At 32.1% G+C, this 25,656-nt stretch overlaps 12 protein-coding genes across 12 annotated transcripts; 8 read left to right on the forward strand and 4 right to left on the reverse strand.

Annotated features, from left to right (window-relative positions):
- Positions 1 to 968: 968 nt before the first annotated feature.
- Positions 969 to 2,439, reverse strand: BX664DRAFT_301533 (uncharacterized protein). The gene is made up of 3 exons (XM_051542389.1): positions 1,891 to 2,439; positions 1,419 to 1,836; positions 969 to 1,337 (listed from the first exon to the last, which is right to left on the reverse strand). Exons 1-3 carry the CDS (start codon positions 2,301 to 2,303, stop codon positions 1,167 to 1,169), a joined length of 1,002 nt encoding a protein of 333 aa, XP_051397647.1. The 5' UTR covers positions 2,304 to 2,439; the 3' UTR covers positions 969 to 1,166.
- Positions 2,440 to 4,529: 2,090 nt separating this feature from the next.
- BX664DRAFT_339571 (uncharacterized protein) lies at positions 4,530 to 7,261 on the reverse strand. The gene is made up of 10 exons (XM_051546661.1): positions 7,177 to 7,261; positions 5,839 to 7,110; positions 5,698 to 5,779; positions 5,509 to 5,626; positions 5,336 to 5,451; positions 5,125 to 5,269; positions 5,004 to 5,066; positions 4,871 to 4,939; positions 4,713 to 4,792; positions 4,530 to 4,638 (listed from the first exon to the last, which is right to left on the reverse strand). The coding sequence occupies exons 1-10, from the start codon at positions 7,234 to 7,236 to the stop codon at positions 4,580 to 4,582; spliced, it is 2,064 nt and encodes a 687-aa protein (XP_051397648.1). The 5' UTR covers positions 7,237 to 7,261; the 3' UTR covers positions 4,530 to 4,579.
- A 1,379-nt stretch (positions 7,262 to 8,640) lies between these two features.
- On the forward strand, positions 8,641 to 10,188 carry BX664DRAFT_361271 (amidohydrolase; the record flags this gene model as incomplete). Its single annotated transcript, XM_051548233.1, has 4 exons — positions 8,641 to 8,668; positions 8,732 to 8,979; positions 9,079 to 9,658; positions 9,765 to 10,188. 4 exons carry the CDS (start codon positions 8,641 to 8,643, stop codon positions 10,133 to 10,135), a joined length of 1,227 nt encoding a protein of 408 aa, XP_051397649.1. The 3' UTR covers positions 10,136 to 10,188.
- A 154-nt stretch (positions 10,189 to 10,342) lies between these two features.
- BX664DRAFT_187241 (putative serine dehydratase domain-containing protein) lies at positions 10,343 to 11,895 on the reverse strand. Its single transcript, XM_051540045.1, has 3 exons — positions 11,401 to 11,895; positions 11,242 to 11,347; positions 10,343 to 11,160 (listed from the first exon to the last, which is right to left on the reverse strand). The coding sequence occupies exons 1-3, from the start codon at positions 11,837 to 11,839 to the stop codon at positions 10,458 to 10,460; spliced, it is 1,248 nt and encodes a 415-aa protein (XP_051397650.1). The 5' UTR covers positions 11,840 to 11,895; the 3' UTR covers positions 10,343 to 10,457.
- Positions 11,896 to 12,033: 138 nt separating this feature from the next.
- On the forward strand, positions 12,034 to 12,658 carry BX664DRAFT_284834 (endoribonuclease L-PSP). Its single transcript, XM_051541651.1, has 2 exons — positions 12,034 to 12,421; positions 12,497 to 12,658. The coding sequence occupies exons 1-2, from the start codon at positions 12,128 to 12,130 to the stop codon at positions 12,593 to 12,595; spliced, it is 393 nt and encodes a 130-aa protein (XP_051397651.1). The 5' UTR covers positions 12,034 to 12,127; the 3' UTR covers positions 12,596 to 12,658.
- A 69-nt stretch (positions 12,659 to 12,727) lies between these two features.
- BX664DRAFT_187262 (uncharacterized protein) lies at positions 12,728 to 13,964 on the forward strand. The gene is made up of 5 exons (XM_051540046.1): positions 12,728 to 12,881; positions 13,021 to 13,103; positions 13,187 to 13,337; positions 13,405 to 13,492; positions 13,557 to 13,964. Exons 1-5 carry the CDS (start codon positions 12,847 to 12,849, stop codon positions 13,704 to 13,706), a joined length of 507 nt encoding a protein of 168 aa, XP_051397652.1. The 5' UTR covers positions 12,728 to 12,846; the 3' UTR covers positions 13,707 to 13,964.
- A 312-nt stretch (positions 13,965 to 14,276) lies between these two features.
- BX664DRAFT_339577 (uncharacterized protein) lies at positions 14,277 to 15,567 on the forward strand. The gene is made up of 6 exons (XM_051546662.1): positions 14,277 to 14,397; positions 14,464 to 14,569; positions 14,692 to 14,839; positions 14,915 to 15,002; positions 15,087 to 15,217; positions 15,326 to 15,567. The coding sequence occupies exons 1-6, from the start codon at positions 14,296 to 14,298 to the stop codon at positions 15,360 to 15,362; spliced, it is 612 nt and encodes a 203-aa protein (XP_051397653.1). The 5' UTR covers positions 14,277 to 14,295; the 3' UTR covers positions 15,363 to 15,567.
- A 1,144-nt stretch (positions 15,568 to 16,711) lies between these two features.
- On the forward strand, positions 16,712 to 19,510 carry BX664DRAFT_267471 (rab-GTPase-TBC domain-containing protein; the record flags this gene model as incomplete). Its single annotated transcript, XM_051540951.1, has 6 exons — positions 16,712 to 16,742; positions 16,804 to 16,919; positions 16,998 to 17,054; positions 17,127 to 18,307; positions 18,397 to 18,454; positions 18,572 to 19,510. The coding sequence occupies 6 exons, from the start codon at positions 16,712 to 16,714 to the stop codon at positions 19,508 to 19,510; spliced, it is 2,382 nt and encodes a 793-aa protein (XP_051397654.1).
- Positions 19,511 to 19,846: 336 nt separating this feature from the next.
- On the forward strand, positions 19,847 to 21,046 carry BX664DRAFT_284840 (UPF0014 family; the record flags this gene model as incomplete). Its single annotated transcript, XM_051541652.1, has 6 exons — positions 19,847 to 19,982; positions 20,049 to 20,121; positions 20,238 to 20,250; positions 20,319 to 20,379; positions 20,456 to 20,523; positions 20,588 to 21,046. Coding segments are annotated over exons 1-6 (798 nt in total), but the record flags the coding sequence as incomplete, so codon positions are not given.
- On the reverse strand, positions 21,039 to 22,179 carry BX664DRAFT_339582 (acyl-CoA N-acyltransferase). Its single transcript, XM_051546663.1, has 4 exons — positions 21,933 to 22,179; positions 21,827 to 21,862; positions 21,552 to 21,758; positions 21,039 to 21,447 (listed from the first exon to the last, which is right to left on the reverse strand). The coding sequence occupies exons 1-4, from the start codon at positions 22,102 to 22,104 to the stop codon at positions 21,335 to 21,337; spliced, it is 528 nt and encodes a 175-aa protein (XP_051397656.1). The 5' UTR covers positions 22,105 to 22,179; the 3' UTR covers positions 21,039 to 21,334.
- Positions 22,180 to 22,767: 588 nt separating this feature from the next.
- Positions 22,768 to 24,085, forward strand: BX664DRAFT_187361 (HotDog domain-containing protein). The gene is made up of 3 exons (XM_051540047.1): positions 22,768 to 23,481; positions 23,538 to 23,653; positions 23,730 to 24,085. The coding sequence occupies exons 1-3, from the start codon at positions 22,880 to 22,882 to the stop codon at positions 23,936 to 23,938; spliced, it is 927 nt and encodes a 308-aa protein (XP_051397657.1). The 5' UTR covers positions 22,768 to 22,879; the 3' UTR covers positions 23,939 to 24,085.
- Positions 24,086 to 24,133: 48 nt separating this feature from the next.
- On the forward strand, positions 24,134 to 25,522 carry BX664DRAFT_339588 (uncharacterized protein). The gene is made up of 4 exons (XM_051546664.1): positions 24,134 to 24,284; positions 24,344 to 24,590; positions 24,664 to 24,816; positions 24,874 to 25,522. Exons 1-4 carry the CDS (start codon positions 24,232 to 24,234, stop codon positions 25,363 to 25,365), a joined length of 945 nt encoding a protein of 314 aa, XP_051397658.1. The 5' UTR covers positions 24,134 to 24,231; the 3' UTR covers positions 25,366 to 25,522.
- The last annotated feature ends 134 nt before the right edge of the window (positions 25,523 to 25,656 follow it).

The raw sequence follows: 25,656 nt of genomic DNA on the forward strand, positions 1-25,656 counted from the left end.
TAAAAGTAAAAAAGTGAATTAGTAAAAAATAAAAAAAAAAAAAATGAAAAAATAAAAAAAGAAAGAAAGAAAGAGAAAAAAAAATTCGACTTCTCTTTGTCTTTTTATATTTATGTACTCAGATGCACTCACGCTTGATCATTACCATATTTGGACTGCACAAACAAATACTTTGCATATTGTTATATACATATATAAATATTTTGGATGATTATCGACGGTAAATCCAAATTTTGACATTGAGAAAGGTACAACCCCTGTAAAAAAAAAATTATAATATTAAACAATGATCCATCAGTAATCCCTTTAGTAACAAATCAATATTTTTATATAAATATACATATATAAACCCTTAATGTTTGATATATGTTAGTAGATCAAAGCCGAAGAAAAGGGGAAATGTGGAGATTCGAAGAAAGGAGGCAAATGGGAGGAAAAAAAAAGATAAAAAGAAATGCTCTTTGGTGAAATGAACCCCGACTGTCATTCCCCTTTGATTTATGCTATTTTTTCTATTCTCTATTATCAACATTTACCGTCAACATATTTCTCCATAAAACACACAGATCATCATTCATCTATAATGATGGAGAATAAAAAGGAGAACATTTCAATGATGCTTGATGATAGATTGATGAATGTGATTAATATTAGAAACATATGACAAAAGGCTTGAGTATCAAACAAAATAACAACAAATAAGAAACACAAAATATGGTATAATATTATTGTTTTGATTTCCTTGTTGTCAGAGAAACAAAAACAACATGTAGGGAAAATTTCAGCTAAGCATAATGAAAGGACTTTCATCGGGATTCTGGTTGAAACATGTAGGAAACATTCATATATATGCAGCTTACCTATAAATGGAATCCATGACAACAATAACAATAATAACAAGTAACCATCTGCATCTATATAAAAACAACAACAACAACAACAACAACAATAACAAGTTCATCATCATAACAACAACATTTTATTGAAATAAAAAAAAAATGCAGAAAAGAACAATAAATATAATAAGACAAAAAGGAGGGGTAAAAAAAAAATACTATTAAACAATGATAATAAAAATGAAAAAAAAATAAAACATGATAAATAATGATACAAAAAGGTAATAAAAAATATACTACTACTACTACTACAATAAATAACAATAACAATTACATTTCCATGGCATCATCATTGTCTGATACATAATCGGCTTCATCATCAGGTAAGACTTCAACTTCTTCTTCAGGTGCAGAAGGAGGGACCACAGTGTTAATAGATGTAATCAATTCTTTAGCATGTTCCAATAAAGCATCATCATCATAACCTGACACTTGAGATAACTATAAATAGATGCAAACAAAAAAAAAAGATATCAATGTATATATATCCTAAATAAGATAATTTTTTTTTTTTTTTTGTACCTTGAGAGCCAATTCCAAACAATCTCTTGCATCTTCCCAATGAGTCAAACGATCATCTCCAGAAGTATCTTCACCCATACAATAATAAGTCCAACCATACAAATACCATAGATCTACCACTTGATCATTCTCTTTTTGTAATCGTTCCAATACCGTGAATGCTTGAGGGATCATACCAACTTCTAATAACAATTTGACTAAACCCAATCTTGCATCGTAATTTGGGATCGAGGGATCACCCACTTCCTTTTCAATCCAAAAACCTATACTTTCTTCTAAAATCTTTGCTGCTTCTTCGTTTCGTTGCTGTGATAATCGAACAGATGCCAATAATTGGTATACTTCAGCATTATTGGGATTCACTTGTTGTGCTTGTTGTAAGTATGTTTCACATTTTTGTTCGGCATCAGGTTCAAAACTATGTAAAAAAAAAGTCAGTTTTTTTATTATTATATACAATCGCATCACTTACCAACAATCTGTCAAATATATTTCAGTCATAGAACATAAAGCACTAGCGATCTTGTCTGCCAATAACTGTGCTGTTTCTTCTTCTTGTTGTTGTTGTTGATACTCCATCATCATAAGATCTACTCCTTTTTGAAATGCACCAATAGCTTCCATTTCTACCGAGAGTTGACCCAAATACATGTATTTACTATAACCAGTGTCAGGTTGGAGTTGAATAGCTTGTAAAAAATGTTGTCGAGCGTCAGCGAACTTTTCCAATTCAATTTCTACTTGACCCATGGTTTCTAGAATGCGAGTATCAGTTGGTGCAAGTTGTAATGCTTTTTCACAATAGGCGTAGGCCATGGGATAATCCATAGCATCTGTGCTTTCTTGAATCCTAGGTAAAAGATCTTCGACTGTATAAGTGGACATGGCTGTGGCTTTTTTTTTCTTTTCTTCTTTTTGTTTCACGAATGACTATTGGCGAGAGAGAAAGAGAGAGAGACGAAGAAAGAGGAAGAGAGGGTAAGTCTATGTGGTATAAGGAAGGAGAAAGCAAAAAAGATTTGGAAAAAAAAGAGAAAGAAGAGAATAGAAAAAAAAAAAAAAAAAAAAAAAAAAGAGTTGGCAGTCACCTGCTTGAAAACTTTATCTTTTGACAGGAAATAGGGAAAAAAGGTCCGATCTTAATAAAAGCTATTACATAACGAGTAGCCTTTTATTTTATGAGATATTAATTCTATTACTCTATTTTACGACATATAATGATTAGATGATGATTATTTGATTTGATTTAAGAAAAAATCAATATAAAAGACACTTTTTTAATTTTCTTCTTACTAACGATTTTTCCATTTTTTTTCTTTTCAAACATCGAAATGGGGGGGATGAAATACGTAGAACCAGATGTATGCCTTTTTTTATTATTATTGAGAATTGGAATAAAAGTACACATAAACTACAAAAATAAAAAAGTGATGGAGGAGTAAAAAATAGAAATAAAATAATCTACAATAATAAATAAGTAATCATAGTAGAAGCTATTAAAGAGATAACACCAGTAGATAAAGAGACACCAGCAGAAGTGGAAGAGGACAAGGTGAAAGCACCACCATTGTAAGTAGTAGCCATAGAAGGACGAGGTTTGGTTTCATCCCAAGTACAATCTGAAGTAGAGACATAATGTATAGCATCATTGTTAGCAACATTACGGAACCAAGTACGCTTGTAATTAGAAGTAGGAGCAGAGGGATTGATGACATTGATCATATCTTCCAAAAGAGCATCAGCCATCACCAAAGGAGTACCGAACCAATCATATCCACCTGATTGTGTCAATACACCATCTTCACGATAGATCGCCTTGGCAAACTTGTATTGAGTTACATCTTTAATACCATAATTAGTCAAAACATCGGTCAAATTGGTAGCAATATAAGTTTCATCAATCATGATATCCACGTCCTTAATCGCTGTCAATAAATCCGCTGCATTCGTAAAGTTGGTTGTTGATCCACTGTAAATACTACCTCCAGCATCTGTTGTCAATTGTTGTCGATATCCTCCAGTTTTAATCATCCATGAAGCAGTATTACCATTATATTGATCAGGTGCATTGTAAACGGTCCATGCAACCACAGGTTTGGTCTTGTAATTAGATGCAGCTTGACGAAGGTTATTATAATTGGAAGTCATTTGTTGAAGAGTATTAGTAGCAGTGGCTTCTAAGTTGTAAAACGCAGCATAGTATCCAAGCCAAGAAGATCGCTATTAATAATAATAAGAATTAATATCTATTTTTTTTTTTTTTTTTTTTTTTTTGTGATTTAAACAACTTACACCTAAAACACTGTTTTCAAAAGATTCAGCAGATGCGACGGAAGTATTGGCCACAGGATCAGCAGCACCAGGACTATAACCAAATTGAACTTGTACTTGTTGTAATTGTTGAGTGGCCAAAGTAGTATTTGTTACCGAGATTTCAGCAGGACCATTAGAACCAGCCAAATACTTTTGGAAACAACCTGAAGTAATCCAATCACCACCAGAAACAAATTTGGTAGTTTCAGCTACACCTAAAGCCTAAATAATGCATATATTAATAATCATTTATATAATTCATCCTATTTTTTTTTTTTTATTACCTCGAGATAAGGTACCACAGTAGTTGATAATACAGCAGCACTGGTAATGGGAATATTGTAGATCTCAGTACCATTGGGAAGATTGGAAGGAGCAGGAGTACCACATTGTACCAAGCAATAGGTTTGATTGTTATTAGTAGTATCAGTCAATAACTTGTAATTATTATGATATTCAATAGTAAACAGTTGAGCAGCATCAGTATCTTTAAAAAATAAAAAAAAAAAAATTTAATATAAACAATATTTGTTCTGTCATATCTATTTCACTTACTGGTATTAAACTTTTGAGGGAAATAATCAGTGTTTTGATTATAGTTACTGACACAGGTTTGAGCATTTTGAGCTTGACTAGATACAGTAGTAGTGCCAAGTAATAAAGCAAATAAGATATAACCGCGGACCATGCTGTTATTATTTTTTGGGAAAAAAAAAAAAAGAAAGAAAGAATGAAAGAAAAAAAAAATAATTTTTTAAAGAAAAAGGAACAAATCAAAAGAGTGGATAATGTTACACCAGATGATCAAGAAAAAAAAAAGTTTATTTGAATCAAGAGTATACAAATTGTTATTCTTCTAAACTATGTTTCATTTGTATTAATCGTTTTTCCAATATATTCAAGGTGTCTATATTTCAAGTAAAAATAAAAGTTAATATACTTTTGTTTTTTAATTTTAAAGGAAAAAAGGTTTTTTTTTACCTGGTAAATTCATGGTTTCGTATTTTGGAATCGTGCTTCGAATTTTGATATAAAATGACCTCAGTGTTGATGATATCCCACTAGAAATAAGATCAAATACAATCAGTCAATTATTCATCCAATCATTATTAAAAAAGAAAAAAAAAGAAAAAACTTACACGCCAAGTTCATTTGCAATTTCTTCAAATTTTAAATCTCTTTCTGCCTTGAGTTTCGTTTTCTTCATCCTATTTATATATAAAAAAACGATTAAGAATGAATAATAATCGAAAAAGAAAAAGTTCATCTTACTGTTGAATCACTGCTAGTTTATCATCAATGGATAAGCCTGTCTTGTTAGCATTTCGTTTTTGCCTAATATACCAAAATTTGTCATCATTAGTATAGCAAATATCAACTTTTATATTATTACCATTGAGTGTTACACTGAGCTGCCGTTCGAGTTGGGAAATACCGTTTTGCAATGTCTTTGAAGGATGTCCAGCCTTTTTGACGAGTTTCTGTAATAACTTGAATCAGTTTTTCCTTTTCTTCTTCTGACCATGGACTACCGATAGCTATATAAGATGAAAAAAAAAAACAAAATCAGTCATAAAGCGCATTTATTATCTTGATCAATTTACCTTCATGTTTCTTGTTTTTATCCTTCAGGGCAAGAGCTCTCTGTTTAATTTCATCCCGTGGACGTTTCATTTTTTCTTCAATCACACCATATCGTCGACCATATATTTTCAAATATCTAAAGAATAAAAAAAAAAAGTTTAACAACATATATATATATGTATATATCACTTACTCTTTCAGTTGCTTTGTCATCTCATCTGTCCATGGTTGACCGGAATATCCATATTTGTTATACTTTCGATTACACCATTCAATCACCATTTTCGCTGCTCTATCTGGAAACGGTTTCACTATAATATATATATTTATATATAAAATGGATTAGCTTCTTTAAATATTACTTGTCCAACTATAATCTTACGAATCATTTGCCAAAGTCGTCTATGTGAACCATAACCTGCAGCCAAAATACCTTGAAAATCTTCCAATCCATAGTTTTGACGCTATCAAAAAAAAAAAAAATCAATGAATAAATATCATTATTTCTTCTTATTAATCTTACCCTGCAAATTTTTTTGATCCGTTTTTCCAGTCGAATTTCTTCTGCTCTAGTTATTGGATTACTGTTGACCTTCCAATTTGTTTCTCCCACTTTTTTTCGTAGACGTGATGTATCCAAACAGATAGCGTGCCAAGGTAGAAGTTCTTCACTGTAACTGTCATTAGAATCTGTATCGGATTCAGAATCAGAAATAAAAAAGTCATGGTGGATGTCGTATTTGTCTGCTTCATCAATGAATCGTCGTTTATAATCTTCAGATTGGTGTTTGTTTTTATCCCTATAAATCCCACGACTTTGTAATCGATTGATTATGTATTCATCAGTACCTTTTCGTCCTGTACCCCGCTGTCTTATTTTCCTCTTTGTTACAGTCTCATTGTCATCACTACTGCTACTGTCACTGGTGTTGTTTTCCTTGCCGTTTTGCACGTTGTTAATCAAATCCATAGCAACTTTTTCAGGGTTGGTTTTGTACGTCGTAGTATCATTATCTGAACTATCACTATCCATAATATATTCCGATGATCTTGGTACCCCACGCTTCGTCTGTTGCTTTGAACCTCTTGACGATAGAGTTGTAGATAACGATTTTGACATTGAGGTATTTTTCGTAAGCTGTATTGGATGTCGATGGTCGTTGTTGTCCGCGCTATCACTGTCGCTATCGCTAGAGTATTTGTGTCCTTTGTTGAGTTGCTCCATATTCGTCGTGGCTGACCTCACTGATGTGTTCAAAGTAGTGACATGATATCTCTTCGATGGTGTTGCTGCTGCTGTTGCTGCGGGCTGTTGTTTGCTGTCATTATCAGTGCTGTCACTATCGCTATCACTAGTATATTTTGTAGGTTTGGTAAGGTTTGTTTTGTTACCATAAGAAGGCGCTGGCACAGTAGACGGCTTTGGTATAGAGTGCTTGATCGAAGAAGCTGTTGAAGATCGAGATTTGGAATCATGGTCAGTACTGTCACTATCACTATCACTAGAGTACTTGGACGGCTTGGATGCATTTTCTTTTTTGATGATAGGTGATACTACCGAAATTTGAGAATACTTGGTTGGCAATGGTGTTGATCGTTCATAAGATTCGTTGTCAGTACTATCACTGTCACTGTCACTGAAATATGTACGAGAAGGTGGTGGCATCACTTTACTCCTTTTCGCAGGAATAGATGTAATTTCTGACACTGATCTTTTTCTTGAACGAGTTGAATAAGGAGCATTATTAATGGTTGTTGTTGTTTTTGTTGTTGTTATTCCTTTGTCCTTTGGATCCTGAATAAAAGACAAAGCATTAGATTTGGATATTATGACATACCAAGTTTTATCTTGTTTATTTACCTTTTTCATTGTGGATTTATCCTTCTTTTTATTTTTGTCTTTTCTGTCGCTTTTCCTCATGATCAATAGTGAAGTAAAGTAAAATAGGAAAAGAAAAGTGATATTTTTTTTTCAGAATAAATTTTTCTAATGGTTATAGTTCTAGTGGAATTCAACTTCCGCCACTCGCTTATCATCACTGCATCAAATTTGAATTGAATGTAAATGAAAACACTCTCTTTCAGTTGTATTAATAATAACTTATAAACCTATTTCCCAATTTATAGAATAAATAAATAATAAAAAAAAATAAGAATAAATTCAATCATCTCTCATCCAATGATGATCATCATCCAATAAAATGACTTCCATTGGATTCCTCTCAAAAAAAAAAGTAGTTTGATATCATCTAACATCGTTTTATCACTTACCTTGCCACATAATGTGCAATGATTACCAAAATATTTAATCGATTTCTCCAAAAATTGTCTGATGAGCCCCATGATGATGTAATGTTTATCTCATTTTTTCATCCTTCATACAAGCGGACGAGTAAATGCTTGCTTTTCCTTTTCTCGCTCAGAAATCATCATCATCACACCAATCACCCGTCATTCCATTTATCCATCATCCTCATTTTATCATTACATGTCTTCGTATCACTTATCATTCATATTCGTTATCACCATACGACAGTTGTTCTTACACCAACCAGTATAATCATCAAGCATGGTCATCCATCACTCAATAAATCATCATCCATGAGCAATCACTCTATCTTCCCACCTTTTTTTTTTTTTTTTTTTTTCAAAACGACAGTGGAGACGGAGGAGATAATAACGGAGGCCAGGATTACCTTATAAAGATCTAAGCAAGCTTAATCATCAAAAAATTGGGGGGAGTAGATTGATCCCTGAGAGATCTAAATAAAGTTAGGGCGCCATTCGAACCTATAGCAGGATTTATCCCCTATTCATTTCTGACAGGACAATATTTCCCGAACATCAATAATATGATTTTGTATGGGGATTCATTTTCAGTGGTTTAAAAAAAAAAAAAAGGACTCATCATGCCAAAACGAAGAGAGAAAAATAACTCATCAAGCGTTAAACTATGGGGAAAAAAAAAAGAGTGACAACTTCGTTTCTTTTTTTTTTTTTTTTTGACAGGTAGAAGAAAAATCATGCTCAAAGGAAAAAAAAAACAACTATAATCAGAGCGTCTTCCTCGGTGAATCATCCATTCAAAGTAATTACGTATACAATATAAACCTTCACCTATAGATATGAACAAAAAGCTATCTTTATTACACATTCATACTGAAAGATAAGCTCAGTGTAACAAGGAGAATTTGTGTGGGAAGGCGAACTCTATCCTTTATGTAATCATGAGTTTGCTGAACAAAAAAAAAAAAAAAAAAGAATGTTCCTTTTTTTTTTCTCTCAGTATCTCTCTCCCTCTTTCTTTTTCAAGTACTAAAAACAAATGATTTCCTCTACAAAGATTACACAAGGTAAGTATATTAATGTCAATGTAGATGATTTGGTCCTCATGTATGACATAGATTATGATATAGTGATTCAGAATGGTACAGTGATTGACACTGTGCATGAACAAGAATTGGCCAACACTGATGTCGGGATTAAGAATGGAAAGGTGGTAGCTATTGGTCCTTCTCTTTCTTTTCAATCATCCACTAAAATCATCGATGCTACTGATCAATATGTGTGCCCTGGTTTGATTGATTTACATACTCATGTGTATTGGGGAAGTACATATTGGGGAATTGAAGCTGATCCTTTGGCAGCTACCACCGGAGTTACGGTAATCTTTTTTTTTTATAATGAAACAAATAGAAATAATTCCTTTTTTTTTTTTTTTCTTTTTTCTTTTCCTTTTTTTTTTTTTTTTTCTTTATGATAGACCTGGGTGGATGCTGGAAGTGCTGGTGCTTATACATTTCCAGGGTTTAGACGACATATTATTGAAAGGTCCAAAGTCAAGATCTTCTCATTACTTCATGTAAGTGCTCTTGGATTGACAGGGCGTACTTATGAATTGACTCATGACGAAATGGTGGATGTAGACATGGGTGTAGCAACTATCAATCAACACCGGTCGCTGATCAAAGGTATCAAGGTTAGAATGGACAGGGATGCTACCAACAATACAGGATTACGAGGAATAGAACGTGCACGACGTATGGCTGATGCTATAGATGGTGGTGTACCATTGATGATTCATATTGGACTGGCTCCACCTAGTCTTCAAGATTTGTTGCCGTATTTGAAAAAGGGTGATATCTTGACACATTGTTGTACTGGACTTTCCAATCGATTAGTGGACCATCAAGGTGAATTATTACCAGTATATTACCAACTCAAGGAAAAAGGGATCGTGTTGGATTTGGGTCATGGTTCTGGAAGTTTCAATTTTATCTCTGCCGAAGCCATGTTATCTCATCAAGTATTACCAGATGTCATCAGTAGTGATCTACATCAAAGTAAGTAAAAAAAAAAAATAAAAAAAAAAAAAAAAAAAAAGGTGATGATTGGAAAAAAAATAATGAGAATGGGCTCATTGTCTTATATATATATATATATATCTAGTATCTCGGTCAGTCAACGTATATGATTTACCAACAACATTATCAAAGTATCTGAATATGGGAGTATCTCTACCTACAGTGATTGCCAAAGCAACCGTTGCACCTGCTAAGTTGATCAACGAACCACAATTAGGTGTACTCAAGCTTGGATGTCCTGCCGATATTGCCTGCTTCAAATTAGAAAAGGGAACATTTATTTTTAAAGATGCCGCCAACAATGAACGTCATGCTACACAACGACTTGTCAATACTCTCACCATGGTGGATGGCGTTATTTTGGAACCTTCAAAGGAATCACCCCCTCATCCGTGGGTGCTTCGGGATTTGGCTACTGTGGCTGCTCTAGATGAAAAGGAAGAATCTTGTTGTTGATATACACATGTATAGATTTGTTAGTACATTAGTGATTTAGTGCTTAGTGCGATTCATCAATAAAGTTTTCTTTTTTTTTTTTTTTACATATTCACCCTGTTTAAATCATATCATCATTGTTTCTAATCTTTCATCCACCTTTCGTAATACTGTTATCCTAATCATCCCATCGTTATGTACAATTAGATTATCATCATTTACGTATAAATCCATTATCATCAGATACAAATGGCATCATGTTTTTATTCATCTCTTTTTAAGTATACAATTTCTACAATACTACAATATATATATCATCTATAAACTAAACTAATTGTTAGAATTACCATCCACGGACAGGCACCCATACATCGACGATTTTATCACCTCCATTTTCCACAACCAAATAAAATTCAAAACAAGCTGCAGTCAAACAACAATGATTAGGACGGACATGGAAGAGAGTACCAACAGGAGCATCTTTGAAATCAGCAGCAGGAACTTCGGTCACAACGCCATGTTCTTGAGCAATCTTGTTCAGTTTCCAATGTTCACGACCAACTATTTCACCAAACCCACCTTGAGGAGAAGGATCCTTGGAAAAGGCAAGAGCACCAGCATCGAGTAAGATAGAGCCACGTTCAGGATAACGAGAGGCCACACGAGAGAGTACAGTAATAGCTACATCATCATTAGTAGCCAAAGAGGTAGCCACTTGCTGTCGATCCATAAAAGCAAATGCACCAGCATGAAGTTCGGTGATCCCTTCCAACACAGAACTATCAGCCAATCCAGCTGCCATTACTGTTGGTGTCGCACCGATGGAACATTGATTGATGATAATACCATTCTCCTTGAGATAATCCCGATACTGAATGGCTGCATCACGTTCTGCTTGAAGAAAAGCTATTGCTGAGGCTTCATCACGGCAAGCATAAGATTGTCCTGCATGTGTATAGAGACCCATCAAATTGATATATGGAGAATTCACCAATCGACGAGCAAGTTTCAAAGATGCTTCATTATGAATGGCAGCACCTGCACGACTAAATTGATCCAAAAGAATTTTTTTGTCAGTCTTTTTTTTTTTTTATTTTATTATTCTTCATTCCTTTTACAAACTTTACCCATTACCACATTCTACTTTAAAGAAGACATTCACCCGACGATCAGAGTCTTGACCAAATCTTTCATTGTAATAAGTATCCAAAGCATCCAAAGTTTGATCATGATCTAATAAAGAAGGATTAGTATATATATATCTATTGAAAATATCGAAATTTTACCAATAAAGATAGAAAAAGTATCGATTTGATCAGCCAAAGCAAACATATCATCAAACTTATCCGGACTGATAGGTAAACCAAGTAAGACATCATTCAATTGATTGGAAGAAACAAGAGGTGATTGAATCAAGTAGTAAGCTTCAGCCAAAGTAGAGACAACAATAGACTTTGTATTTGTAGCTTGTAGTTCAATGGCAGTAGCTTCAATAGTTTTATGCGTCTTGACATGAACACGAATCTTAACTTTTTGTTGTTGAGCAATGGCACCCAATTTTTCACCATTCTTTTGAACAATGGCACGATCTACTACAAGACGAGGTGTTCGGACTTGTTCCAAGGACTTTCCCACATACTGTTTGACCAAACCTTGTTTATCAGGTACAGAGAAACCAAAAGGTAAAAGAGGTGTAGTAGATTGAGGAATCACTGGAAAGGACATGATATAAAATAAATATATATATTTGAGAAATAATAAAAAATAAAAAATAAAAATAAAAAAAAAAGAAAAAGAAAAGGAAATGACACACTTTTTTTTTTAAGAGGTTTTTTACTCTTTCCCAAAAACGATGCAAAATAAAGTTTCGATGACCGCCGCTTGAACTCAAAAAAAAAAAAGAAAATGGGGGGAGGAAGAAATGAACATTTTCTTATATAAATATGGAATTTTTTTTTTTTAATCTTTCATCTTTCTTTTTTCTATTATTTTATAAGAATCATCATCATCAAAATGTCTGCTATTAAAGAAGCTGTTAGTTCTACCAAGACTGCTCCTATTGGTGCTCCTTATAGTCAAGCTATTAAATTCAATGGTTTAATCTTCTTATCTGGTACTTGTCCTGTGGATCCTCAAGGTAATCATGTTGGTATTGCTGAAAAGGATGTTACCAAACAAACACATCAAGTACTTCAAAACATTCAAGGTTTACTTGAAGATTGTGGTTCTTCTATGGCCAAGGTACTTAAGGTTAACGTATTTATCAAGGATATGGGTGATTTCAAGGCTATTAATGATGTTTATGCTGTAAGTATTTTCATTATTAGATGAATGATTATTTTATTTTTTTTTTATTCATTTCCTCTTTTTTTTTTTTAATAGACTTATTTCCCTGATCCTAAGCCAACTCGTACTTGTGTTGAAGTGGCTCGTTTACCTTTGGATTGTTTAGTTGAAATTGAATGTATTGCTGCTCAATAGATAGATTAGATTGAAATATATATAATATAAAAATAAAAGAAACTAGGTTTGGTTGTATATTGTACTTACAGCGGAGTTGACTCACTTTCAAAGGACTAGCTAAACAAGCCCTCAGAATTATTCACCTCTTTTTTTTTTTTTCTTCTTTTTTTTTTTTAACTTTTATACATAACAAATATTTTTTTTTTTGTTATTTTTTTATATAATGTCATATATAAATAATTCTAACCCTGGTCAATACCAAGTTCCTCATGCTCAAACAGAATATGGTAATGCACCCAATACGGTAAGAAGGACGGATGAAATACCCGTCTATGAGACTTTTTCTTTTTTTTTTAAAAAAAAAACAAAAAAAAAAACATAGAAAAAAAAAAAAGATGATAGACTGGGAAAGATTTACTTTTTTTTTTTTTCTTTATATAAAGCATCCTACTGGAGTATACTATGATCAACCAACTTCTGATAATAACTATTATCCAAACACGTATCAAGCCGAAGAGACTAGTAAGTACGTTTTTTTTTCTTTTTTTTTTTTTTTTTTGTGTGGGAATATAGTGAGATACTAACTATTTATAACTCATATTTTTTCAGTGCAGCAATCAATGACAGACGCGCGTTCAATATATGTTGGACAAGTGGATTATGGCACATCTCCAGTAGAATTACAAGCCTTTTTTCAATCTTGTGGACCTATTAATCGAGTCACAATTCTTTGTGATAAATTTACAGGACAACCCAAAGGGTAATAATAATGATAATAATAATAATAAAAAAAAAGGATATATTTATTCATTTTTATTTTAAATTAGATATGGTTTTATTGAATTTGCGGATGAATCATCTATTCCTCAAGCATTGGCTTTAGATCAAGCTGAATTCCGTGGACGTCAATTAAAGGTAAACCTTTTTTTTTTTTTTTTTTTTTTGTTATTGATGATCATTTTTATATCTTTTTTCTTAGGTTACTCCAAAACGTACTAATGTTCCTGGACTTACTCATCATGGTGGAAGAGGAGGACGAGGTCGTGGTCGTGGTAGAGGTCGTGGTGGATATTACGGTGCTCCTCGCGGTGTCTCAGGTCCTTATCAAGGTGGCTATTATCAAGGATAAATATGGTTTTTATTTCTTTTTTTTTTTTCTCTTTTTTTGTTAGTTTGATGTTGTATTTTTTTTTTCTCTTTCTCTATGTACCATCGGATTAAAATAAAATATAAAAATATATATGTGTTTACGTGTACACTTTATTTTTTATTTGGTGAATCGCGTTTACTTTATTTTTTATGTTATGAAATGAATGATATGATATATTCATGAACAGTTTGTTTGTTGATGATCGATTGTTGATGATTGATTGGCTGTTGATAGTTGTCTCTTGATGGTACGAAAAAAAAAAAAGATAGGGTACATTTTATAAGTGATTGGTGTATCCAGCGTCATTTTTTTTTTCATACAACGACAATTATCTTTTTATGATCTGCAAACTATATTGTTTACTTTTGCAAGCTATTTTGTTTTTTTTTTGTCGCCTATACAGTCTTGTTATAGGGTATCCTACTTCGTCTTGGTCATCCAGTCATTTTGGTTGGTTCAACTGCAATTCACCCTCCGATTGTTTACTCTAATAAATTTTTTTTTCTGTCCTTTTTTTTCTTTTCTTTTGATAGTCAATTTATTATTATTATTTATTCAAAAATACATCATGAGTGAAACTGGTAACAAAACTCCTGAATCTTATGGTGTCATCCAGAAAGAACCTGTTACAAACGAAGTACCTGCTGAAGCTGATGGTGAAGTAGACAAGGTAAGGAAAAGATGAAGAAAATAATAATATTAATAATAATAATATATAACATATTTTATTACTTAGGAATTGGAAGCCATGAAGGCTCGTGTTCAAGAAATGGAATCAGAAGCTGCCAAATTACGCGATATGCAAGCTGAAGTAGAAAAATCCATGTATCCTGTAGAAGAAGGTATATCTATCCATTGTCATCTTATCATCATCGGCTTTTTTTTTTTTTATTATTATTTTTTTATTCTTATTCTCATACAAAAAAAAACTTGATCTTTCTTTTTTTTTAAAAAAAAAAAATAGATAAAGAAGCTGTTGACGCTCGATCTGTTTATGTTGGTCAAGTAGATTATGGTGCATCACCTGAAGAACTTCAAGCTCATTTTCAATCTTGTGGTACTATCAATCGTGTTACTATTCTTTGTGATAAATTTACTGGTCATCCCAAAGGGTAATAATATAAAGTTTTATTTATATTGAACACTACATAGAACTCATTTTTTTTTATTCTTATATATTTATTTAGATATGCTTATGTGGAATTTGCTGAACCATCCTTTGTGAGTAATGCTGTTGCTTTGAATGAAAGTCTTTTCCGTGGACGCTTATTGAAGGTAAGTGAAATTTAAGAAAAAAAAAAGAACTTTCAAAATGGGATGACATTTACCATATATAATTTACAAATCATCATTTTATAGGTCACTCCTAAACGAACCAATGTTCCAGGTTTTGCTTCAAGAGGTCGTGGTCGTGGTCGTGGAGGATTCCGTGGTGGTTATGCTCCTCCTCCTTATTATGGTCATTCTCCTGGTTATGGTTATCGTGGAAGGTAAATATTTAAAAAAAAAAAGGAAGGATTATAAAATGTGGAGGGATGGAAAATAGGATCAAAAAGAAGAAAAGAAAAAAAGTACTGAAGCAAAAAAATTAAAAACAGGGGAAGAGGACGCGGCATGCATTATGCTCCATATTAGAAAAGACAAGCCTGACAAAAGAGGATGGATGAAAGGAATAAAAAAAAGGATGAACAAGCCGAATCGAAAACATGAAAAAAATGACCTTTGGATTATCTCTAGCGCCCTTAATTATAGTTTGATTTTACGTTGTTTTTTTTTTATATATCGCCCTCTTTGTGTAAATAAAAAATATATATTTGATCCATTTTGCTGGATGATCTGATGTATGAATGGTTTTTTTGAGTTATTTAGTCAACCCATAAATGTCATTGGCTTCGGTATTTGAATAGGACGATATGTTTGTTATTCATATTGCTGTAACCTATATATTGTTTTTTTTTTTATTATTCATCTCTTTCGTTAGCATTTGACATAATATGTGTTTTAATAAGAGATAGACTGATTGACAAAGAAAAGATTTTGAATGAATTAATTTGTTTTTTGTCATTGATAAATTCCGTCAACCCACAAGTTGAAATTCAATGTTATAAAAAGAAATGTTTTGGTGACACTTGCTGAATGACTTTTTTTTTTTTTAAGAGCAACGCAAGAATATGTCTGAAGCATACCTTTTTATTTTCAATAAGGTTGATGTCTTCCTGAATCTCAGCGAATAAAAAACTTTTTACTCGTTATGTTGGTAATGGTAGACTTTCTTTTTTGCAAGCATGACTTTGAAAAGGAAATACGATTGAACCAAGAAAACGTGATATCTTTTTTGTTAAATATTATCTGAAAATGAAAATCATCTATGCTAAATCCAAGCAGTGAATGAGTACGAAATTGAGATAAAAACTGGAACGGGTTTGTACAACCTAGTTTATTATATTTTGTTGAAAGGGATTTAATAATGATTTAAAAGAAAGAAGAGAAAAAAATCAATTTATAAGAAGTGATGATAATTAAAATAATTTAAAATAAAAAGAAATAAAAAAAAAAGGGAGAGATCTCACAAACGATAAAAGTTCAGTTAGTATTCATCAATGTGTTTCAATTGTAGTCAGAAAAAAAAAACTCAGATTGGTGCCTTTGATTGGCTATTTGGATCTCATGGGGAGGGGGGACGTTCAAACAAAAAAGAAATAAGAAAAAAAAAAAAGAAATTCAAGCAACTTTTTTTCTATTCTCTTTCTCCTTCGCTCACTTTCCTTTTTTTTTCTTTTTCTTTATTGTATCATTTTCTATACCACGATGGAGTCATCTTTTAAAGAAAGGTAAAAAAAAAAAATTGATATTCTTTTTCTTTTTTTTTTTTTTTTTTTATTAAACAACATATTTTATATTATAGATTGAAATACTTTGAGGTGACTCTAAGTGAACAAGACCAAGACGATGAAGACTTTCAATATTGGACTCCTGTGATTGATATGAAAGAATTTCGAGAAGTTTGTTTTCGAGGTAAAAAAAAAAAAAAAAAAAATATTATTAGTGTATATATAAACTTATATATATTTAATAGGTATACCAGAAGAATCAGGTTTACATGCTACAGCCTGGAAAGTATTACTTGGATATTTACCGCCAGAGAAATCCATGTGGCAGTCCACCATATATGAACAACGATTATCTTATTATGTAAGTAATTCCGCATTGAGCTTGGCAAAAATTAAATACTTAGTATTCACATGTTTTTTTTTTTTTAATTATTATTAGAATCTAGTGAAAGATTTATTAGAAAAACCTGGAGAAGAACCACCTAGTAGTGATCATGTAAATTTTATTTTTATTTTATTTTTATTTTTATATAATTCTTATTGATTATAATATTATTATTTTTTATAGCCTTTGAATTCCACTCCTGGATCGAAATGGGCAACTTATATTCAGGACAATAATACTTTAGAACAAATAGATAAAGATGTAAGACGTACTCTACCAGATTTCGCTTTTTTTCAACAACGTGTACCACAAAATCCTTTAAATCCACTTTCATCACCACCACTTCCTGTCAACAATACAATTGAAGAAAGTAATGATATTGATCCTTTACAACAATCTGATACGAAACGTCGATTCTCTTTTGGTATCATGGGAAGACCAAGATCTGGCTCAAATACATCTAAAAAATCTCTCAAAGTCAACAATAGTCTCAACAATGCTAACCGATCAAGATCCAATTCAAAAAGTTCTACTAGGTCATCTGGTGGTATCATGATGGAAAATGGTACAGATATGATTCATTCACCACGAAATATTGTACGAAAACTATCCACAGCATTTTCAAAATCAAGTTCATCATTATCACTCACCAACAATACTACTACTACTAAATATAACAAAAAACAATCATCAACTGCAGCATTGACTCCTATTTGTCCTTATATCCCTAATCGACGATCTCTCTTCAAACGTATCCAACAACAACAAACAGAAAATTCACAACAAGAGAAAGAGAAGGAAGATGGTTACAAGAAGGAAGGTGATGATGATTATACGCAAGATTATCATTGGGAAGTGATTGAACGTATTCTTTTTATGTATGCAAAATTGAATCCTGGTATTGGTTATGTACAGGGCATGAACGAAATTCTAGCTCCTATTTATTACGTATTTGCTAATGACACCTCACCAGGTTTAGCAGGTCAGGTACATGCAGAACCTGATACATTTTATGTGTTTACAATTCTAATGGGCGATGTACGTGATCACTTTGTCAGATCTTTGGACCAAGATGGTATGGGTATTCATGCAACCTTATTTCGAATGCAACAACGATTAGCTTGGTATGACAAGACTTTATGGCGTGATCTACAAAAGAAAGAGGTGAAAGAACCCTATTATGCTTTTCGTTGGATCACTGTACTATTTACTCAAGAATGGGATTTACCGGATGTGATACGATTATGGGATTCTTTGTTGGCGGAACGTGGCATGTCTTATGGAACCAAACCTGGAGGTGAACGATATCAACAAACCGATACTTCATTTGAATTTCTACTGGATTTTGCTGTTGCAATGCTTGTGTAAGTATTTCACTTGGTACAAGAAGAAAGAAAAAAAAGACAAAGAATTGATTATTTTTTATTTTGATTTTTTTTTTTTTTTTTTTTAGATGTATTCGTCAAGATTTACTCAAAGGGGATTTTGCAGAAAACATCAAACTCCTTCAGGTAAATGACATTATTATTATTTTAGGAAATGAATGATATTATTTGTATACTCATTTTATGTGGTACATATGTATGCGATTTGTTTTTTTTTTTTTTTTTTTTTTTTTTGTGATGTAGAATTACCCTGTGAATGATATTCAGTTTGTGTTAACCATGGCCAATCGAATACGAGAAACAAGACTTCAAATGGTATCTATGGGACAAGTAGTACCTGGTGTGAATGATATACGACATAGTGGAGTCTTTAGTGGAGATTGGAGTGATACATCATCCATTTCATCAACAACCAGTACAGCAAGCAGTCGATTACAACAACGATTACGGGAATCTACAGATATAGCAAGAGCCAGTTTTGATTCATTCAAACGGGAATCAAAAGAATCTATGGATGATATATTTCGACGTGGTATGGCTGCATCTGGTGAACAATGGAAACGAGCAAGTACAGGTGAAATGAAACGAAGTATTTCTCAACGACTTGGATTTGTTAAAAGCAACGTATTTAACAAAGCAAAACGATCTGGATCTGTACGATCAACAACTAGTGAAACATCATTTATATCATCACAACAACAACAAAAACATTGGTTGCTGGCCAATCAATTCAATCAAAGTGGTATCCTTTCCACCTCTTCATCAACGTCTGATCATCATCATCATTTTCGATCGAATAGTGCCAACAGTAACAACAATAGTTTCATACCCTATACTAGTGATCGACAACGTACAATATCTGGATCTTCACAAACTTACACTGATGATGGATCTATCTCATCTAGATCCTCCAACATGTTAAATCGATTCTCTCAATTGATGGTATCTGGTCATTCAGCATCTTCCATCACTCCATACCAACGATCTTCAAGTCCTCATGTATATGATCCTCTTACAACCAATGGCAATGATGTTGATTCTTTAGTCTCGACAACCAATCCAACATCACACGACGATGAAGACGACAATGAAAAGTTACTTTTCGCAAAAGCTGCTGCTGCTCGGGATGAGGCTCTTTATTATAGAACTTCTACTGCTGGTACTTACAAGGGTTGTGTCTAAATGAATGATGTTTATTTATTATCTAGATGATTGTCCATTTGTATATTAGTCTACTTATTTATTTTTATCCTTATATTTTGAAATAAAATAAAACTATTCCTCTTAATTCATTCCCTTCTTTCTCTCTCTCTCTTCAAATTATTTATCAATGTCTTTATCATTTATTTTACACTATAACACTTCATTACCAAATCGTATGAAACATTAAAATCATAAACATGACATCAAGTTTCTTTTTTTTTTATTTTTATTTATTTATTATATCTGGTCCTTAAGATAGCATAAATCGGGGAGATTTCTTTTTTTTTTTCTTTTTTAATTTATCAAAGCTTTTTTTTTTTTATCAGAATGGAGATTTATCAAAAAGAGTTTCTTTATAAAAGCCTATATAGTGATGATAATGGAGAATACAAGATGCCAACTCTTTCTTGGTGGAATGTATTGATTGCAAGTAGTTTCTTCATAGTAGATTGTAAGTGTCAATGACGCGATGATCATTTATATAAATTTCATTTTTTTTTTCTACTACTCTTCTTAGTTGCTCTCTCGTTCGCTTTTCAATTGAAAATCATTCGTCCACTTTTGATCAGTTGGACTCGATGTTTAATCCAGTATGTCTAGATCTTCCATCTATATATATATATATGTGTGTGTGTGTGTGTTGAAAAAAAAAAAAAAAATGAGACAGTGGATGGATGATCCTTTTCTTTCTTTTTTTTTTTAATAGATTGACTATCATGGTAAGTTCACCCCCAACTGAAGATTCCCTTTTTTGGCATCTCACTTTTTTTTTTTTTTTCCTTGGTAGGGATTTATTTTAGAGGATGTTTTTCGACAACGAAATCCATATTATATTGCTGGCATGACCTGTAAGAACATTTCCTCTTTTTTTTTTTTTTGATGATGAACGAATGACTTATACTATTTGATCTCTATACATCCTAGTTGTGCTCATTCTCTTGACGACTTTTGAAACAACGTTCAATAAAGCAGACAATACTTTTCATGGCATGGTAACGTTAACCTAAAAAGAAAGCTGTCATTTTTATTTTATATCTATTTTATCCATCATTCTAGTTTGTATCAGTATTTGTATGTACGTTTTTCTCCATCCATATGATTGGTGTGCTTGGCATCCGATTTGCTGTCAACAAGGTACCTTTTTGGGCGCCGGATGTATTTATTCCTACCATTGGATTATTGTTGGGCTTAACGGTGAATACGATGGCAGTGGGATTAAATAGTTTATTGGGTGGATTACTGAATACCAATGGTGATCGTGTGGAGGCCTTGCTGGCGATGGGTGCTAGTCGTTGGGAAGCAACACGTGCCATCACACAAGAATCTGTTCGATTGGCCATGTTACCTCCCATTCAACGCATGTCAATTGCAGGTCTGATTGTCATCCCTGGTGCTATGGCTGGACAAATCATGGGTGGTGCCAATGTATGGAATTCTTTACGTTATCAACAAATCATGTTCTTTATGATCACTGCTTGTTCTTGTCTTGCTGTCATGATTTTGGTCACGGTAAATGCATAAAAATAAAAAGATATTTTTTATTTAACTATTATATTAGATATGTAGGATGGTTCTCTTGGATAATCAACATCGACTTCGACGAGAACGTATACAAGAATCAAAAACCTTTTTTCGATATTTCAATTGAATAATAATAAAATAATAATATTTGAATGATGTTTTTATTGATTTGTATATATGAATAATGAGATGAATGAATTGTTGTGTCAATCAAAAATAAAAAGAAAAGGGGGAATATATGTAGATAACTATTACAAAAAGGAGGACAATAAAAGAGAGAGTCTACAATTTAGCTACAGTGCCTTGAGGAACATACCAAGCCATTTCATATTCCTTTTGTTTGAAACCACATTTTTCATAGAAAGGTATATTCTTTTCAGAGCAATCCAAAATCACTAATTTAAAAAATATAAAAAGAATGAATTCTATTGTTTTTAATTTTTTTTTTTTAATTTTTTTTTTTTTAATTTTTTTTTTTTAATTTTTTTTTTTTTTTTACCTTTATAACAACCACGTTGAGCACCAATATATTTCAAAGCTTGAATAATACGTAAACCTAATTTTTTTCCTTGTTGATTTCCATCTACAGCGATATCTTCAATATGACCCACTAAACCATTCTTATGGACAAACTTGCGTTCTACAAATATAGTACCAGCAGCTACTACCTTATCCTTTTTATCATCTGTAATTGTAATAGTAAAATCTATAAAAATAAAATAAAAATAATCAATCATAAATCCCTTTTTTTCTTTTCTATATTGATATACTTACATTCATGATTGTGTTGCTTTAAATAATTGAATTGATCTGTATAAAAAATAAAAAAAAATTTGAATGAATATATTTATAATATAATTTAGTTTAATATTTTATTTACCTAACCATTCTTCCTTTGTATGATTTCCAACTTCAGTCAAGACTTCTAATACTTTTAAGAAACCACGTTCATAATCACCAGAACGAAGAGCGCGTAAGGTATAACCATTAGGTAATAAAGATTGTACTTCAGGAGAAAGAAGATGATTTTCAAATAAAGTGACTTCAGCCATTTGTTTGTTTTATAATGAATAGTTTAAGATGAAAAGAAAGAAAAAAGAAGAAGAAGACCTTTCTTTAAATATCTTTTTTTGAATCTCCCTTTTTTTTCATTAAGGAGATGCCTCGGAAAACTTAATTGAAAAGACTGAATTCCGCGGAAGAACTGAAGTAAATATATCCACCAATGAAATATTAACGGAATATCAATATTATTTACCTTTCTTTTTGTTGCTTTCTACTTCCTCTTTTTTTTTTTTCTCTCACCAAAATATGCCATTTACAATTCAAACTGCTTTTGAATCCATACGGTCAATATGGTTAAGAGCATTTCTTTTTATTACTGAACCTATCTTTCGTTTTTTATTACCTGATCCTTATACTAATGCCGGCAATACTAGAGTTCAAACAAAACCAATGCATCAAAGTAGAATCACAATGACAGAAATAGTTACTGCTTCTCATGTTAATAATCAAGATATTGCTTTTGCTGGAACTATTCTTAGTTGGATTGATATTGCTGCTGGTATTGCTGCTAAACGACATTCCTCTGTACCTGCGTAAGTTATAAATAAATAAATAGATAAATAAAAGGACTCATATATTCTATTATATATATATATATATAAAAGAGTGACACGCTCAGTAGATGGTGTTGCTTTTTTAAGACCAGTGAAGAAAGGAGATATAGTAAGTTTTAATTCAATAGATATATTAAATATCTAATTTTTTTTTTTTTGGAAATAGTTAAAAATACAAGCCAATGTGAACAAATCTTGGAAAACGTCAATGGAAGTAGGAGTCAAAGTAGAAGCCGAATCACCTTTATCTAGTGAACGTGTATTTGTAGCACATGCTTATCTAACATTTGTTGCCTTATCACCACGACCTACACCACATACATATCTTGGAAAACGATTTGTACAATATATGCCTATTGCAGTACCACATATTATCCCTATGACGCCAATGGAAACAAGAAGATATGATATGGCAGAAAAACGACGACAAAATCGATTATCACGACCAAAAATGGATAGATCTAATATTCGTGAAACAATGCAAGCTTATTCTCAAGGATTAAATTTACATCAAACAAAAGATGCACCTATTCGTTCTCATCCTGCATTTACACCTCGTCATATGATGATGCAACATGAACAAGAAGAAGATACCAGACATCATCGAAGATACTCTATGGATCCCAAAATGTTACAACCTGTAGATGCTATGAAAATGGAAGATTCTTTTGCTGAAGTGGTTAAATTGGTAATGCCTCAACATGCTAATTCTCTTTCTATTACTTTTGGTGGTCAGATCATTTCTTGGATGGAACAATGCGCTCTTAGTAGTGCTAATCGATTGGCCAAAGCTTATTTATTGACAGCAAGGTAACACATAATATTTGTTGATTTGATTTGTTCATTTGACCTTTTTTTTTAAATAGTATTGATTCTTTAAATTTTATTACATCTACTCGTATTGGAGATGTTGTAACCATTCGATCCATTGTATCTAAAACTTACACTTCATCTATGGAAGTTTATGTTAGTGTGGAAGCAGGTAAAAAAAAAAAAAAAAAAGAATGACTGAATAATTGATAGGATATTAATTTATTTATTTATTTTTTTTTTATTAGAAAATTTACAAACAGGTCAAATCAATTTTACCAATGATGGATTTTTTACTATAACAGCTGTTGATAGTGATTTGGTACCAGTAGTGATTCCTTGTGTAGTACCTCAAACTCAAGCTGAAATAGAACTATTTGATGAAGGGAATGAACGACGCAATAAACGATTATTATATAGACAAGAATTATTAGAATTATTAGATAGTCATTCATGAAATAAAAACTATATTCTTTTTGGTCTTCATAGTTTTGTACAACCACCCTTGCTACAATCCCCAGTGAATCTGACACTCAATCTCCAAGCCATTACGACTCATCAGTGGACTGGCAGCGGTATCTGAATATAAAATTTTGTTGATCAAAAAAAAAAAAAAAGCCATTTTCGATATTTCTTTTATATTTTCTTTTTTTTTTTTTTATCTACACTTTTCGTTTATTCCCCACAACCGTCTTTCTCTCTTTCTCTTTTTATTTTTTTTTATTTTTTTACTATTATTTATATATCATTATGCCTGTTTCTTGTAAAACTGTACTTGCCTCCAAGGTGTCTGCTTCATTTAGGTAACATTCATTCATATTTTATTTGACAGGTAATTGACATTTTTTTTTAAAAACAATAGAGAACAAATGAAGAAAGATATCAAGGAACGAGGTATTTGTCCCAAACTTGTTGGTTTCCTTGCCAATGAAGATCCTGCCGCTAAGAAGTATGCTGAATGGACAGCCAAGACTTGTGCTGAAACTGGTGTTGCTTTTGAATTACGAAAGGTTGATAAGCAGGATTTGGAAGAAAAGATCACTGAAGCTAATGACGAAAAAGAAGTTAATGGTATTATGGTATATTATCCTGTCTTTGGTGGTAAACAGGTATTTTTTTTAAAAAAAAAAGACAGAGAGGGGATGATATTGATGATGTTTTAATGTGTATATATTATTATAGGATTTGTATCTTCAAAGTTGTGTCAGTACATTGAAGGATGTTGAAGGCTTATGTCACAAATTTGTTTATAACGTCTATCACAATATTCGATATATGGATGAAGCTGAAACCATGAAATGTATCATTCCCTGTACTCCTCTTGCTTGTGTCAAAGTAAAATTATATAAAGATATAAAGTTGATCAATGATTGATTATATTTCTTTTTATAGATTCTTGAATATATTGGAGTGTATAATACCGTCCTTCCTTATGGTAATCGATTGTATGGTCGTACTATTACTGTGGTGAATCGAAGTGAAATTGTAGGTCGTCCTTTAGCTGCCATGTTAGCCAATGATGGTGCTAAGGTATACTCTGTGGATGTTCATGGTATTCAATTGTTTACTCGTGGTACTGGTATACATTTAACTGCTCACAAGGTAGAAGATATTGATGCAAAGGTAGAAGAAGTAGTTCCTTTATCCGATGTGGTGATTACTGGTGTACCTACTCCCAAATACAAGATGCCTACTTCTTTATTAAAGGATGGTGTGATTGCTATTAACTTTTCCTCCTCTGCTAACTTTGAAGATGATATCAAATCCAAGGCATCTATTTTTGTTCCTTCTGTTGGCAAAGTCACTGTAGCCATGTTGGAACGTAATTTATTACGTCTTCATGATTATCAAAATAATTTACTCGAAAACAAGTCCTCCAAATAGATTGTAGATTTTTTTTTTTTTGTAGGGTATCATTTTATACCTTTCTTTCTCCTCCCAAAAACTTTATTATATACATGATTTGCATACAGTTATTATTATTATTATCACTTCAATAAATATAAAAAAATAAAAATCTTTTTCATCAGTTCTATTTGTCCATTTAATACTCTCATCGATAATTTGGAATACCGCGTTTTTCAATCGCGTCGTCACGGATTTCAATTGTCCTGCCATTATTTTTTTCATTCTTTCCATTCCCCCTTTTTCTTTTATCTTGTTCTTCTCCCTCCT

This window comes from Halteromyces radiatus, assembly GCF_025201355.1.
Source record: "Halteromyces radiatus strain CBS 162.75 chromosome Unknown BX664scaffold_7, whole genome shotgun sequence".
Classification (NCBI taxonomy): domain Eukaryota; kingdom Fungi; phylum Mucoromycota; class Mucoromycetes; order Mucorales; family Cunninghamellaceae; genus Halteromyces; species Halteromyces radiatus.